The sequence below is a fragment of the Stegostoma tigrinum genome, chromosome 25, assembly GCF_030684315.1.
Source record: "Stegostoma tigrinum isolate sSteTig4 chromosome 25, sSteTig4.hap1, whole genome shotgun sequence".
Taxonomy (NCBI): domain Eukaryota; kingdom Metazoa; phylum Chordata; class Chondrichthyes; order Orectolobiformes; family Stegostomatidae; genus Stegostoma; species Stegostoma tigrinum.
In genome coordinates, this window is record NC_081378.1 from 36,049,034 (window position 1) to 36,061,960 (window position 12,927).

The window sequence follows — 12,927 nt, forward strand, 5'->3', positions numbered from 1 at the left end:
TAGTAGGCTGCTGTGTCCTGGATGGTGTTGACCTTCTTGAGTGCTGTTGGAGCTGCACATCTTGGCAAGTGAAGATTATTGCTTCGCACTCATCACTTGTGCCTTTGCAGGTGGCAGACAGGCACTGGGGAGTCAGGAAATGAATTACATTCTACAGAATTCTTAGCCTCTGCCAGGCTGTTGTAACCATAGTATTTTTATGGCTGGTCAACGATCACCCCCAGCATGTTGGTAATGAATTCAGTGATGCTCATGCTGAGGAATATACAAGTAAGATCTTTATATTCTCTGGTGTTGGAGATAGTCATTGCTTGGCACTTGTGTGGTGTGAATGTCCCTTGCCACTTATCAGCCCAACCCTGAACGTGGTCCAGGTTTTGTGGCATGCAGACACTGATTGCTTTGGTATCTGTGGAGTTGCAACTGGTACTGACCACACTGCAAACTTGGGTGAGTAACCCCACCACTAACCTTATGATGGAATCGGTAAATTTCCAGCGAGGTCCTAGAACTGAGATAATTATCACAACCATTTCTTTTTTGTTATAGCCATACTCCAATTATTGGAAAGTTGTCTTCATGAAATGAGATGTTATTTAAACATTCCTGAATATCCGTGTCAGTTGGAGAAATTGGTGTGGCATTGGGGCACATCACATTTACCTGTTAACACTCTGTTGTGAGTGCCTGATGTCGTCTGTACTTGTGATTTACTCGCTCGCAAAGTGCCTGAACACTCTATGTTGCAATTAATGGATGTAAGATATTATGCAAGGAACACACCTTGTTTCACTGTGTTCCTGCAAGGAATCTAAAGAATGGGGTAAAATTAACTAGAGAGGAGAGGTTTGTCTTAGAAAGGATATAAAAATCAGTAAATTGTGTATCAGTCTCTCGGTACGTCAACTAAATAAACTAATAATACATTTTATTACTTTTTCAATTGTAAATATCCACCACAACACATCATTTATTTTAGCCTGAGTAACAATTTTAATACTTTCATCAGCAACCAGTGTACTGAATACATTTTTAATCCATAAACCTGGAATGTTAACTTGAAGGGAAGTCGATTGAATTTTAAATACTCCTTGGATGGAACAAGAAATGATGTGGGTGCTGCCCCATCCTCCAGTGATACCTGATACACTGTTTGTTACTGTTTGAACTACACAGTTGTACTGGTGCCGATGTGAATTTCTTTTTATGCAGGGTGGCATGTGGTCTACCAAAGCGTGGCGATGAAATTGCTGAATTCAACTGAAATGCAATATTATACTTTTTTGCTTCCAGGTCACTGAAAATGGAGCATCTAATATATAGACTTGTCAGGTTCCATTTGACTAAACTGCAAGACATTTCTGAATGAAGCAGCCTGGCCGGAAAGTTTGATCTCATCCAGAAAGATGGCTAAGGCCCCCTTAGCAGGATTTGTATAAACATACAAATTCAGAGCGGAAGTAGGCCATATGGCCCCTCAAGCCTGTTTTGCCATTCCATCGAATCTAGAGTGATCTGGTATTTAGAATTCGCATTCCTTCTAATCCTGATACCTACAGATTCCCTTGCCTCCCTCGGCCTCTTTTCTCTTCCCTGCATTTGTACCTTTGTATCGAAACTCAGCATAGCACTTATGGTGTAGTCGAACCAGAGGGCTCTGTGTACGGTTTAATTTAGCCTATTTCCATTATGAATATTTTCCTGTTAAATTTAGCCACTATTTAACATGTTTTGTGGTGAACAAGAAGTCTGTGTTGTCTTTGTGTTCCTATTTTTCTTTCATCTGCTATTTCTCCCTCATTCTTTTGTTATTTCCTGTCAGATTAGAAGTGTAGGATGGTGAAGATTTGTAAAGAATGCAGGTCGCATTTCATGTGGGGCGTTGCCAACATCGAGCCTCATTGCAGTCTATTTCATTCCCTCAACAACTGTGCTTTCTGCAGCTTCTCATTCCTGCCCTCCCATCTTTTCACTATTGCATCCCCTTTCAGAATTCTCAATTTAATGGTGCGTACCTATTACACATGTTTCTCACTGATTTACTCCAAAATAAGTGAGAGTTGCTCACCTCTCCTTCCCTCTAATGGGGGTAGGTTACCTCAGTTGGCTAGTTGGCTGGTTTACACTACTCAGTAACAAAACAGGGGATTTAATTCCCGTACGGCCTGAGATTATCATGAAGTACTGTCCTTCTCAAGCTCTTCCCTTACCTGAGTTGTGGGGACCTTCAGGTTAAACTGACCACCAGTTGCTTCTGTCTCTCAAGAAAGTACAGCCCTATGATCCTCTAGGACTATGAGCACTTTACTTATTATTATTAATACCAAATCTAGCATTGTTGCACAATATGTAATTGTTTTTGTTTCTGTCTTAAATGCTTATTTTGACAACTAAAAACCTTCTGTGATGGAGAGGTTTCGAAAATATGCATGATTTATTGATAAAAGCCACCTGGTGGCCAATTTGTGCAACTATAGAGCAATTTTGAGTCAAACGAAATGTAAAATATCATGTGAGCTGTGAGAAGTAGGCGTCATCAGATATAGTAAAAATGGGAGCACAATTAACACTGGAAATGTGACTGCATACCATTTTATTCAAGTAGAATTCAGGTTTGTCTGATTTTTTGACGTAGTAATTACAAGTGAAATAAAAGTAACCCACCAGATTGCATAGAAATGAGCATCATTTATACATGCAATTGTTTTTTGATTTAACCGATCTGAATAATATATTTAAGTTAAGCTTCTCTGTGACTATAAGACTGCATATTTTCAGTAGAGAACAATGACTTATTCTTAGACTGCAAACTAGCTCAGAAAACATCGCTTTGGCTGGTTTTGTAAATTTTTTCACACCTGCTATTCCTACCACAGGATCTCTGCCTAACAGCTGAATTAACACCTAACCTCTGAAGAAAATCACAAATCGTTAAAAAAAATCACATGCAGACCAATGCTGGTGAAACCGCTGACCTCTACATTCGACGTGAATGCTCCTCAAGCAACAGAATTCTTGCACCATGGCTTGGTGTCCAGTTTTTGACTGGTTGCATTTTTTGTAGCAGCTTACAACATTAAAGGTGCAATGTAGGAAAGCTCCTTGAATATCAGGATTTTAATTCTTGCAGTGTTATTGATGAAATTCTAATTTTTTTAAACCAATATTAATAAGTTAATGGGAGTTCTGTTGGCCTGGTCAGAAATAATCCCTTTAACATGTACCTTCGTCCTATTGTGCAGCAACTTGAGAAGCTTTAACCAGGCTGTGCACAAATTGACTCCTTCGAGTTACTGTACCTGTACAACCATGCAAAATATTTCAAGGGCTTGCAATCTTTAACAAAATCTTGAAATACAAAAAAGAATTTGAGAGCACATTTGTATGTTTTCTTTTCCATAATTTATTTCTGTTTTCCTTTCTTCAGCTACTAAATTTCAAGTCATTTTACCATGTGTCCAACCCCTCTCATCATTCACTCTTTTTCATGACAATAATTTTTCAACGTTTTCTTAATCTGTTCATGTCATCTCTCTGGGTGAAATAATTTAAGAAGAATGGTTTACCATTGCAGAAGACTAATTTTTAAAGAAATGTGTTGTTTGAACTTCTCTGCCTTGCTGCATCCTTGTAGCATGACAAGTTATGATGAACAATGTACGAGTTGCCCTGGTGGGAGTTGATCTCCTGTCAGGATCTCTATTTCCAAACTGGTGACATTACTTCTAAACCACTGCATCGCTAATATGGACACAGTTTAAGGCAGTCAGAAAGAAAATGGATAGATTTCTAACAACCAGAAGGTTGGAAGATTATGAACTGGTGCCAGGGCAGGAGATAGTTGAAGGGATTCCAGTTTTTCTATGTGCCAAGATGGTCAGACACTTCAGATATTTTGACAGGATTATCAACATTCGTGTTTCCAATGAGATATCTCATTTAAATTAAAATAAACATGTGAACTCAAACCTCATCAGTGAAAGATAAATGTCTGAGCTGTTCACAATGTCTGTCATTTGTTTTCAACTATGCAGATTACATGTCGCAAAAGATGGACATAAAGGGAACAGAAGAACCAGGGAAGCTATGTCCAGTTCCAACCCCTCGGCCCTCAATTTCATCACCAGCTGCCTCACCTTCTCATAAAGTCAAAGGTAAGGAAATGTCTGGATTATGTATACAATTTATTTGGAAGAATTTCAAGTACTGAATTACTGGCCAGTCAGTGTGCAATTTGCTGCAGTCTAACACCCAAAGTCAGTGCCTTAATCTGTAAGACTGAATTAATGTTCTACACAACACAAGCACTTTCACTGATGCACCATTCTCCACACTGGGTTTCAGTGTCTGTCTTCCTGAGATTCTTTGCAGTGATTTGTTTGGCAAAGTCCCAGTCATTAAAGATGTTAGAAATATGGGATTTAATTTTAAACCTCAACAGCAGGTTGTCAGGGTGCAGAGGAGAAGCTAAGAATTTTAACATTTCAATCCAGATTCCAACTCACTCACTTTTAGTTTTAACAAAGGAAGGTTAGGGGGTGATCTATCTATGCTCAGGTGGTGGAATGGTTTACAATTGATCTTTGTAGAAGGTCTTTGAGGAAGGCTGTGTGGCAATTTTTAACTGATTTCTTTCTTTCTTTACCAATGTAGCTGGGTTGCCCTGGTATGAGGGAAAAATGGCAGCTGAAAGGAATTGAGAGGAGCTAGATCAATCTGGGTTGGTGCATATATAGCACAGCATGTACATCAGGAGAAGTGTTCCCTTGTGACCCTCCCAATCCTAAATGGAGATGTCCCAAGCCACAGTCTACAACCCATTAATTCACCTGTGATCCAGGCCTCCTGCCGCACCCTTGCTCACCAACTTCAATCCTGTCTTAATTTAATCTCTCCTATCTAGTGAGATTGGTTCCACTTATGCAGGTGTATGTTTGCCTCTCTGTTTTAGTGGCTCTATTTTATAAGATGGAGATCTCCATTTGGTATTAAATATTGTTATTAGAATCATAGCATCACACAGTCAGACAATACTATAACATGGAAGAGACCATTCAGTCCATTAGGTCTGTGCTTAAAGAGGCATCTAGTTGGTTCCAATCTCTGGCTCTATCACCACCTGCCTGGAATATTTTCACTTTCATATGTATCCAATTCCCTTTCATAGGCTCCTAGTGAATCATGCCCAGCTCCCTAACTACTCATTGAGTGGAAAGCTTTTCCCAATGCCACTTCTGTTCTTTTATGCCCATCACCTAGAATTTACCATCTGTTTTTCAGCTATTCATTCATTTGAAACAGTTTCTCTTTACTCGCTGCATCTAAATCTTTCATGGTTTAAGCACCTATTAAATCTTTTTTGCTTTCGCTGCTTGTTGAACAACTGCATCTTCTAATAGCTCAGCAATTGTTAATGACCACCTCTAAGGTTGTTTCATGCCAATTTCAAATGGATTCTGCAATTGCTAACCAAAAGCTTAGGAGTCAATTTTTAACACTTGTATTTGTTGTCAAACTCAATTCAATTAATGAGTGATGTTTACAGTGATATGCAAATCATCCGTGCGACTCTGTTCATTCAGCTGCTCTAATCCAGAAACATTTGTGGCCTTAGAGTGATTAAGTAATAACAGAAGGACAGCAGTTCAGTTCACTTATGCAAATAGAAAAATTCCTGACACATACAGCAATGTATTTGAATTTTGTGGTTGCAGGCTTTTATTATGCATGAATAAACAGGCCTTGATGTTTTCCATAAATAATATTTCACCTTTTGAATAATACTCAGACTTTGATTTGCATATTTTGGATGTTTTACACTGTGAGCACTGTCCCAATATCCACACAATTTGACATCCTGTCTTGGTATAGTTCAATTGCTATTGTTTTGCTTTTGAATAATGCCAACGAATACATCTCACTTCAAAAGAATGATAAACCAATAACATATCATTGATTTTAAACATGGCACTATCTCTATTAGCGAGTCGACAAATACCAATTAAACTGTGTGTCAAAATGAGTTCAAAGTGCAGATGCACATATGGCTATCATGAATGTGTCTGTATCTATTCCTGGAATATTTGCTTGTATGTTAAGGAGCTGGAGCTCCTTAAGTGGGCTTTGAACCTCTTGCACACGTAACACAGAGCCAGACATAGCAGGGGACAGTCTTATTTTATTCACTACATTGTAACCAGCTACTTAGAGATTTGCATATATTTGCATACTGCAAAGGCAAGCAAGGCTACGGGCCAAGTGCTGCAAAATGGGATCAGAATAGATAGGTGCTCATTTTCACCCAGCTCAGACTTGATGGGCCAAAAGGTCTCTTCCTGTGCTGTAGCCCTTTGACCCTTTGGCATGCTGCTCATGTATAGTTTTGATTCCTGCTTCTGGCATTTGCAACAAATGCTAAATTAAGCCATTTGACATGTAAGTATGGAAAATGTACATATTTGAAATTGAATCCATTCTTGAAGCATAATTGACAGCAGAATTTTACTGTGAATGCATTTTGAAGTTCTATTTCCTAAGGTGCATGGAAAGGCAGAAAGATCACATTCTAGCCACAGGATGGAATGAGGTGAAGGAGGCTCCGTGGAGGTTTTCTCAATCTCCTGTTGTGCCTTGTGCCACCGATGCAACAGCAGATTGGAAGAACCAGCACGGAACCAAGTCTCTATGATCTGTAAGTGCAAGTGATCTCGGTGGCTCTGCCCCTCATGCACCAGATTAGAGAGGAAGAAATAGAACGTGGGCTGGAATTACATGTTGGCCATGGGAGCCTTACATAAGAGACCTTTTTAGGAGTGTTTACATTATTAAATGCCACAGTTGAATCATAGCAGAAGGAGGAAACTGGGATGGTGAGAAGGGTTGGTGGCGGTAGGGGATGAGGATGACAGCAAGGGTAAGGCTCTCAGCAAGCCTTTTTCTTCCATCTGATGCAGGGTTCCTCAAGCCTAACCCCAGCCCTATCATTCTGTGCCTTTGTGTGATAGCCGCACGCCTCAAAATGCACAAACCTTGTGCTTCTTGTCTGATTCACACCCCTTCCCACGGCTGGGATGGGATAAGGCTGTTCACTGGCTACTAATTGCCCACATATGGATCACTCAATGACAGTATGTGATGGCTGTTCATGGGCTTTTTCATCATGGACCTTTTCATGGAAGAACATGGAGAGCATCTGGATCCCCACTCACTCTATTCACTAAGGAGTTCCTGGCAGAACGACGCTGCAGTTTGCTAATTTTTCTGTCATTAATTTTTTTGTCGTGACATTTTAATTTTCCTCATATCTTCTTTACTGGTATCTCAGCTGTAACATATTTGCATCCTTCGTTGCAGGCATTGCAAATAAGGTTGGCACTATTTAGATCATTCCCATTTGATCAGTTAATACAAAATACTTTGATGTTCAGATTTAATGCTATCCTGGCTAGGAATTTGAGCTGTTGGGTTGGCACTTTGACTTTGAGGTCAGATGGAGTGCCTGAACAGTGCAGTGTGGGGAGCAGTCACCCAGTAGCCATTTCCCTTGAACTGGCCAATTAGAGGCCAGTGGACTTCTAATTCACGGCAGCAGGTGGGCTCTTTAAACTGACAAAGGGAGGATAATTGTAGGAAACCTTTAACATGAGAAGAGCAAAGTCAAAGGTTTGAATGGAAACAATTGGTGTTGGTTGCTAGGATACTGGGGTCCTGTGACTGAGGGATGAATAGGTTATTCAACCTAATTGCTTTGTGTCTGTCTCAATGCTTCATAGAGTCCCTACAGTGTGGAAGCAGGCCATTCAGCTGATTGAGCCCACACTGACCCTCTGAAGAGCATCCCACCTAGACACATATCCCTACCCTATCCCTGTAACCCTGCATTTCCCATGGCTAACCCACCTAACTTAGATATCCCTGGATACTGTCGACAATTGAGCATGGTCAGTCCACTTAAGTTGCATTTCTTTGGACTTCATATAATGCGGTCTGCATATGCTCATTTTTGTTTCACCGTTGTGTTCCCCTTAAACATATCTACTCCATGTGGTGGCATGTTCTATATTAGAACCACTCCTTCAGTAAAGAAGTTTCAGTTGAATTTTCTTCCAGGTCTGTATTACATCAATGGCTCTGAATTTTGGAATGCCCACCCAGGTGGAAATGCATTCTGTATGGTTGCAGCTGAAGCCAAGTAGCCAGGATAGGCCTCAAAGCAATGCAGATACGTTCACTTCAGTGAGTCATATTCACCTCTGGGCCCAGCAAACATTACAGAGCAGCAGCCAGTCTGCATTCCAGAGATTTAGCATCAGACGATGGTAACACGAGAAACCATTAAGCCACATTGACCACACAGATGAAATACTCATGAATTTTGATAAGCCCAGCAACTGAACTGCAGAGTGGAAAGACTAAAGGTATCTTTGTAGAAATAATTCATTCAGTTAAAAAAAGTATTGTGATGATTTAATGTGAATTAACAGTGCAGTGTTCTTTTGTCCATATTTCAAAATGATGGCCAGCTACACCAGCTCCAAATGCTCATCACTTCAACAGTATATGCGTTATCCCCAGTTTGAAAGGAAAAGCATGAGTTAGTGAGACTGTTTTCACTGCAGCGATTTGAGGAAATTTAGTAGACAGTTTTTTAAAAAACTTTAGATTCCATTTGGGGTAAGTCGGGAAAGACGATGGGCTGAAACTTATTAAAATTGGCTAAGTGTTAATTTTGGGAAGTTTCATGGCGGGTTTCCATCTGTGGACTCTAGTGAATTTTCTGATATAATTTTATGCTGCTCACTGTGTTGAATGCCGACGTCTGTTCGGCAATGGCAAGACTGGCTGGATTGGCACCACTGCTGTTGTTTCTTATCACCCAGCCGTGGACCAGGTCAGGCACTAGTTGCCACACAGAGTCCTTCACAGTTCACATGGTGGAGGAAGAAGGAAATCATCTGAGGGCACATGCGTGAGATTTCATTGCTGATAGAGTCTCACATTTGTAAATGTATTGCTACTTTACAACGTCCCCTGTCTGATCAGCTGTCTTTGTAACCGCGGCTACAAGAAGCAAGCAACATAAGCTGCTACCTCCAGGGCCATGCCATCTTAGAATCTTGTCTAAGGGAGTGCTACTGTTTCCTTAATAGCCAGTAAATCATCATGTCATTGTTTGCTTTTGATTGAACAGCAACGCAAAGAAAAATGAAACAAATAAACTGGGACTGTTTTGGAGATAGTAGGAACTGCAGATGCTGGAGAATCTGAGATAACAAGGTGTAGAGCTGGATGAACACATCAGGCCAAGCAGAATCAGAGGAGCAGGAAGGCTGACGTTTCAGGACTCGACCCTTCTTCCTCCTTTCTGAAGAAGGGTTTAGGCCCAAAACGTCAGCCTTCCTGCTCCTCTGATGCTGCTTGGCCTGCTGCGTTCATCCAGCTCTACACCTTGTTATCTCTTAAACAGGGACTGTCTTGTTTTTTCAAGTAGCAACAGAATTATAGCCAATGAGTGAGCACATCATTGAGCTTGCCTCAACTGAAACCAGCTGTTCATGAAGTCCTGTCTGAGTGGTAAGTGTGGGGGAATATCAGAAACAAGAATATGTTCTTAATAATGGGAGTAGTCTCCATTGGCATCACTCTCAAACGATGGTCTTCCGTATCCCATTATATGGAGAAATTCAACAAGGAAGGCCATCGAATGCTTTTACATGGGCCTTTGACATAGTGGACCTAATCCCAATGTGTGCAGCTCAAACTGTTCTACAAATACAATTGGAGACTGTATCTAATTACTGATACCTTATCTCCCACAACACCCAAGAAGGTCAGCAGTGTCTACTGTAGAGATTGGAACTGTTGTTCTGATGAGCATTTGGAGCTGGTGTAGCTGGCCATCATTTTGAAATATGGACAAAAGAACACTGCACTGGTAATTCAGTTCCCTGATTGGTTAATCTGGTCCAATCAAGGAGCCTTGGCTGACAGGTATAAACTAGAGTGTCGGGGGTTCTGCTCGCTGTGTGAGCTGGCTCTGTGTTAACTGAATCAGTGTCGTGTACTATGCATGTGTAAGTAAGGGATCACTTGGTGATAGGATACCAGCTTTTGTGGAGTTAGAAGAGACCATGTGAAAAAATACAGCTCAAAGTAAGAGGAATTCAGCTCCATGCCCATCTCCAGTCCATGAGTCCTTAGCTAGTCTTTATGATGACATGCACGCTAACCGTCCCCTTCTGCAGTCATCCATGTCCTCCAATGCTCTGTCTTCTCTCACCCTCATACATTGAGTTTCTTCCCTTTACAATTATTGATGTTTCTGCATCCCAGCATACTGCCTCCAATCCTCACAACTGACTTCCCGGACTTCCCCACTACAGCAGTGATCCCTGATAATACTCCTTGACTGTGTGTATTTTGACCCCCCCCCCCCCCCCCCCCCCAAAGACAGACTGTGGCCCACCCCTCTGACCTACTTGGCTGGGGGGCAGACATGACTGATCGATGACCGGAGCCTTGGCTGATCTCTCTGCAGTTTCTGGAATGATTTACTGCAACTCCCCCGATTGGCTTTAGTGCGCCTGACTGCCTCAAGTGGCCATGTGACCGTGCCCAAGTTCCTGGACTGAGATTGTATGCTGCCCTTGACTAACCGCAGCAACACCACCTGACTGACAGCAGACCCCTTGACTTGACCAAGGAGTAATCCCCTAAGAATTTGAGGTATGGCCAACTGGCTGAAGAAAATTGATTAAGTATTTTAAGCAGAAAATTTCTTACTGATTTTAGCAAAACGATGGCCCAGTAATTTTGGGTTTCTTTCTGTGCAGTTAATTTTCATGTTTTAAATTTGTTTTTAACTATATTAAATACATAAGAATAGAAATACACACCTACTAAGTACAGATCTTCTAGCTACTGTCATGTTCTGTTTCCCTTCTAAAATACAGACGTTGTAGACACTAAAATTTTCTTGGGCGCTTAGTGCTTTGTGGCTGGCTGCCAAAGGGCCTGTTAAAATGAGAGCTGACTGCACTTCCTGTTAAAGGAGCACGTCAACCTCTGTCTCTATCGAGAGAGGCAGGAAACCACAAGTCATTCTCATCATAATGAAATCATGTGTGGGTGATGCTCCGATGCAACTTTGGAAACAAAGGAAAGTTCGCCAAGCAATTTTTCACAGAGACATTCTCCCTCTAAAGTGCCCTTTGTTCAATGTAATGTCGGCAAACTGTTCGCTCAATTCACAGCTCCATTCCAAGTTGCTGAAGAATATTGGAATGAAAGCCATGTTCCAGATTTCACCAATAATTCCAGCTTGAACATCCACACATTTCTCATTCCAGGTGACATCCAAGTTACTTTGACTGAATAAGCTGAGTGTATAAATGTTACTGAGGATCTTAAAAAAAGATTGTGTTTGTTAATTCATGACAAATTTAATTTGGAAGGCAGAAAACAGTGAAAAGCTTTCAGTTTTCATTAAACTTGATTAGTTTGCTTTAAGTACTTATAAACACGAGGTTGGTTGGCTTGCCGAGCTAGTTTGTTGTTCTGCAGACGTTTCGTTACCGTGCTTGGTAACATCCTCAGTGATGCAAAGACTGGAAAGGACTGCCCTTCTGGAAGTCCAACCTAAACTGTGGATACGCTATGTAGATGACACCTTTGCCAAAATTAAACAGACCAAATTAGAAGAGACACACAAACTCATAAACAACACCCTCACCAGAATAAAATTCACCAGAGAGGAGGAGAAAAACAAACAGCTCCCACTCCTGGACGTCATGGTAGAGCACAAGACAAATGGGGAACTGCAAACAAAAGTACCCGAAAAGCCAGACACACAGACCAGGTACTGAACTTCAATAGTAACCATCCCAACACACACAAACGAAGCTGCATGCAAACACTGTTTAAAAGGGCAACAACACACTGCAGTAACATGGGTGTTTGCCAAGAGGAGGAGGAATACCCCTTCCAAGTGTTCCAGGATAATAGATACCCAAAGAACTGGGTCAGGAGATGCCTACAGGAACAGAATCAGAAATATTCTACACGCCCCGACAGACTCATCACACTACCCTACATCAGGAACACGTCAGAACTCACTACAAGACTTCTACGACTGCTGGGCATCAGAGTGGCACACAATCCCACATCAACCCTACGACAAGTGCTCACCTGAACCAAAAAACCACTCCCTGCCTTGAACAGGACCAATGTCATCTATCCCCTGCAGAGACTGCGAGAAACACTACATCTGATAAACAGGAAGGAAACTAACAAGAGTACATGACCAATACTCACTCATCTCACTCCACATGGCCAAGGAGAACCACGACTTCGACTGGGACAACACCAAGAACCTGAGACAGGCTAGGCAGAGACAAGCACGAGAATTCCTGGAGGCATGGCACTCCACGAAGCATGCTATAAATAATCAAATTGAACTCGACCCCATATACATTCCACGATGGAGGAAACCCAGAATCACAATGGATCCCAGAGTTTAAAAGCCAGGCAGGGAAACACAATAACACTTCATCAGAGGCTGCACTGAGGATGTTACCAAACATGGTAACGAAACGTCTGCGGAACAACAAACCAGCTCGGCGAGCCAACCAACCTCAACACCCACAAACCGAGCTACAAACCTACTTCAGAACCTTCTTTACACACTCCAAAATTGAAATATTATTGGAGGAAAACCTTTTAAGAAAAGACCAAATGATATGTCAAGGAAACTAAGCTGAAGTGGCATTCATGAAGACCTGAGTTTTCACCTGGAGAGATTGTGAAGTCTCATTCATTCAAATGTAAATTGACTCCAAAGATCCAGGTGCAATCTCTAAAATTAAATGTCAGTGTCAAAGTCTGTAACTGGGAGTACAGCTTGTTTATGCACATGGGGTCACAAAGGAT

At 41.4% G+C, this 12,927-nt stretch overlaps 1 protein-coding gene across 16 annotated transcripts in view; it reads left to right on the forward strand.

The window, feature by feature from the left end:
• The window catches only part of anks1b (ankyrin repeat and sterile alpha motif domain containing 1B), a 766,097-nt gene that overhangs the window by 378,118 nt on the left and 375,052 nt on the right, over positions 1–12,927 (forward strand). For all 16 annotated transcript variants that reach the window (XM_048554436.2, XM_048554438.2, XM_048554441.2 and 13 more), the window contains one exon: positions 4,035–4,154. In XM_048554436.2, the coding sequence (XP_048410393.2) occupies positions 4,035–4,154 (120 nt within the window). The remainder of the gene's footprint in view (positions 1–4,034; positions 4,155–12,927) is intronic.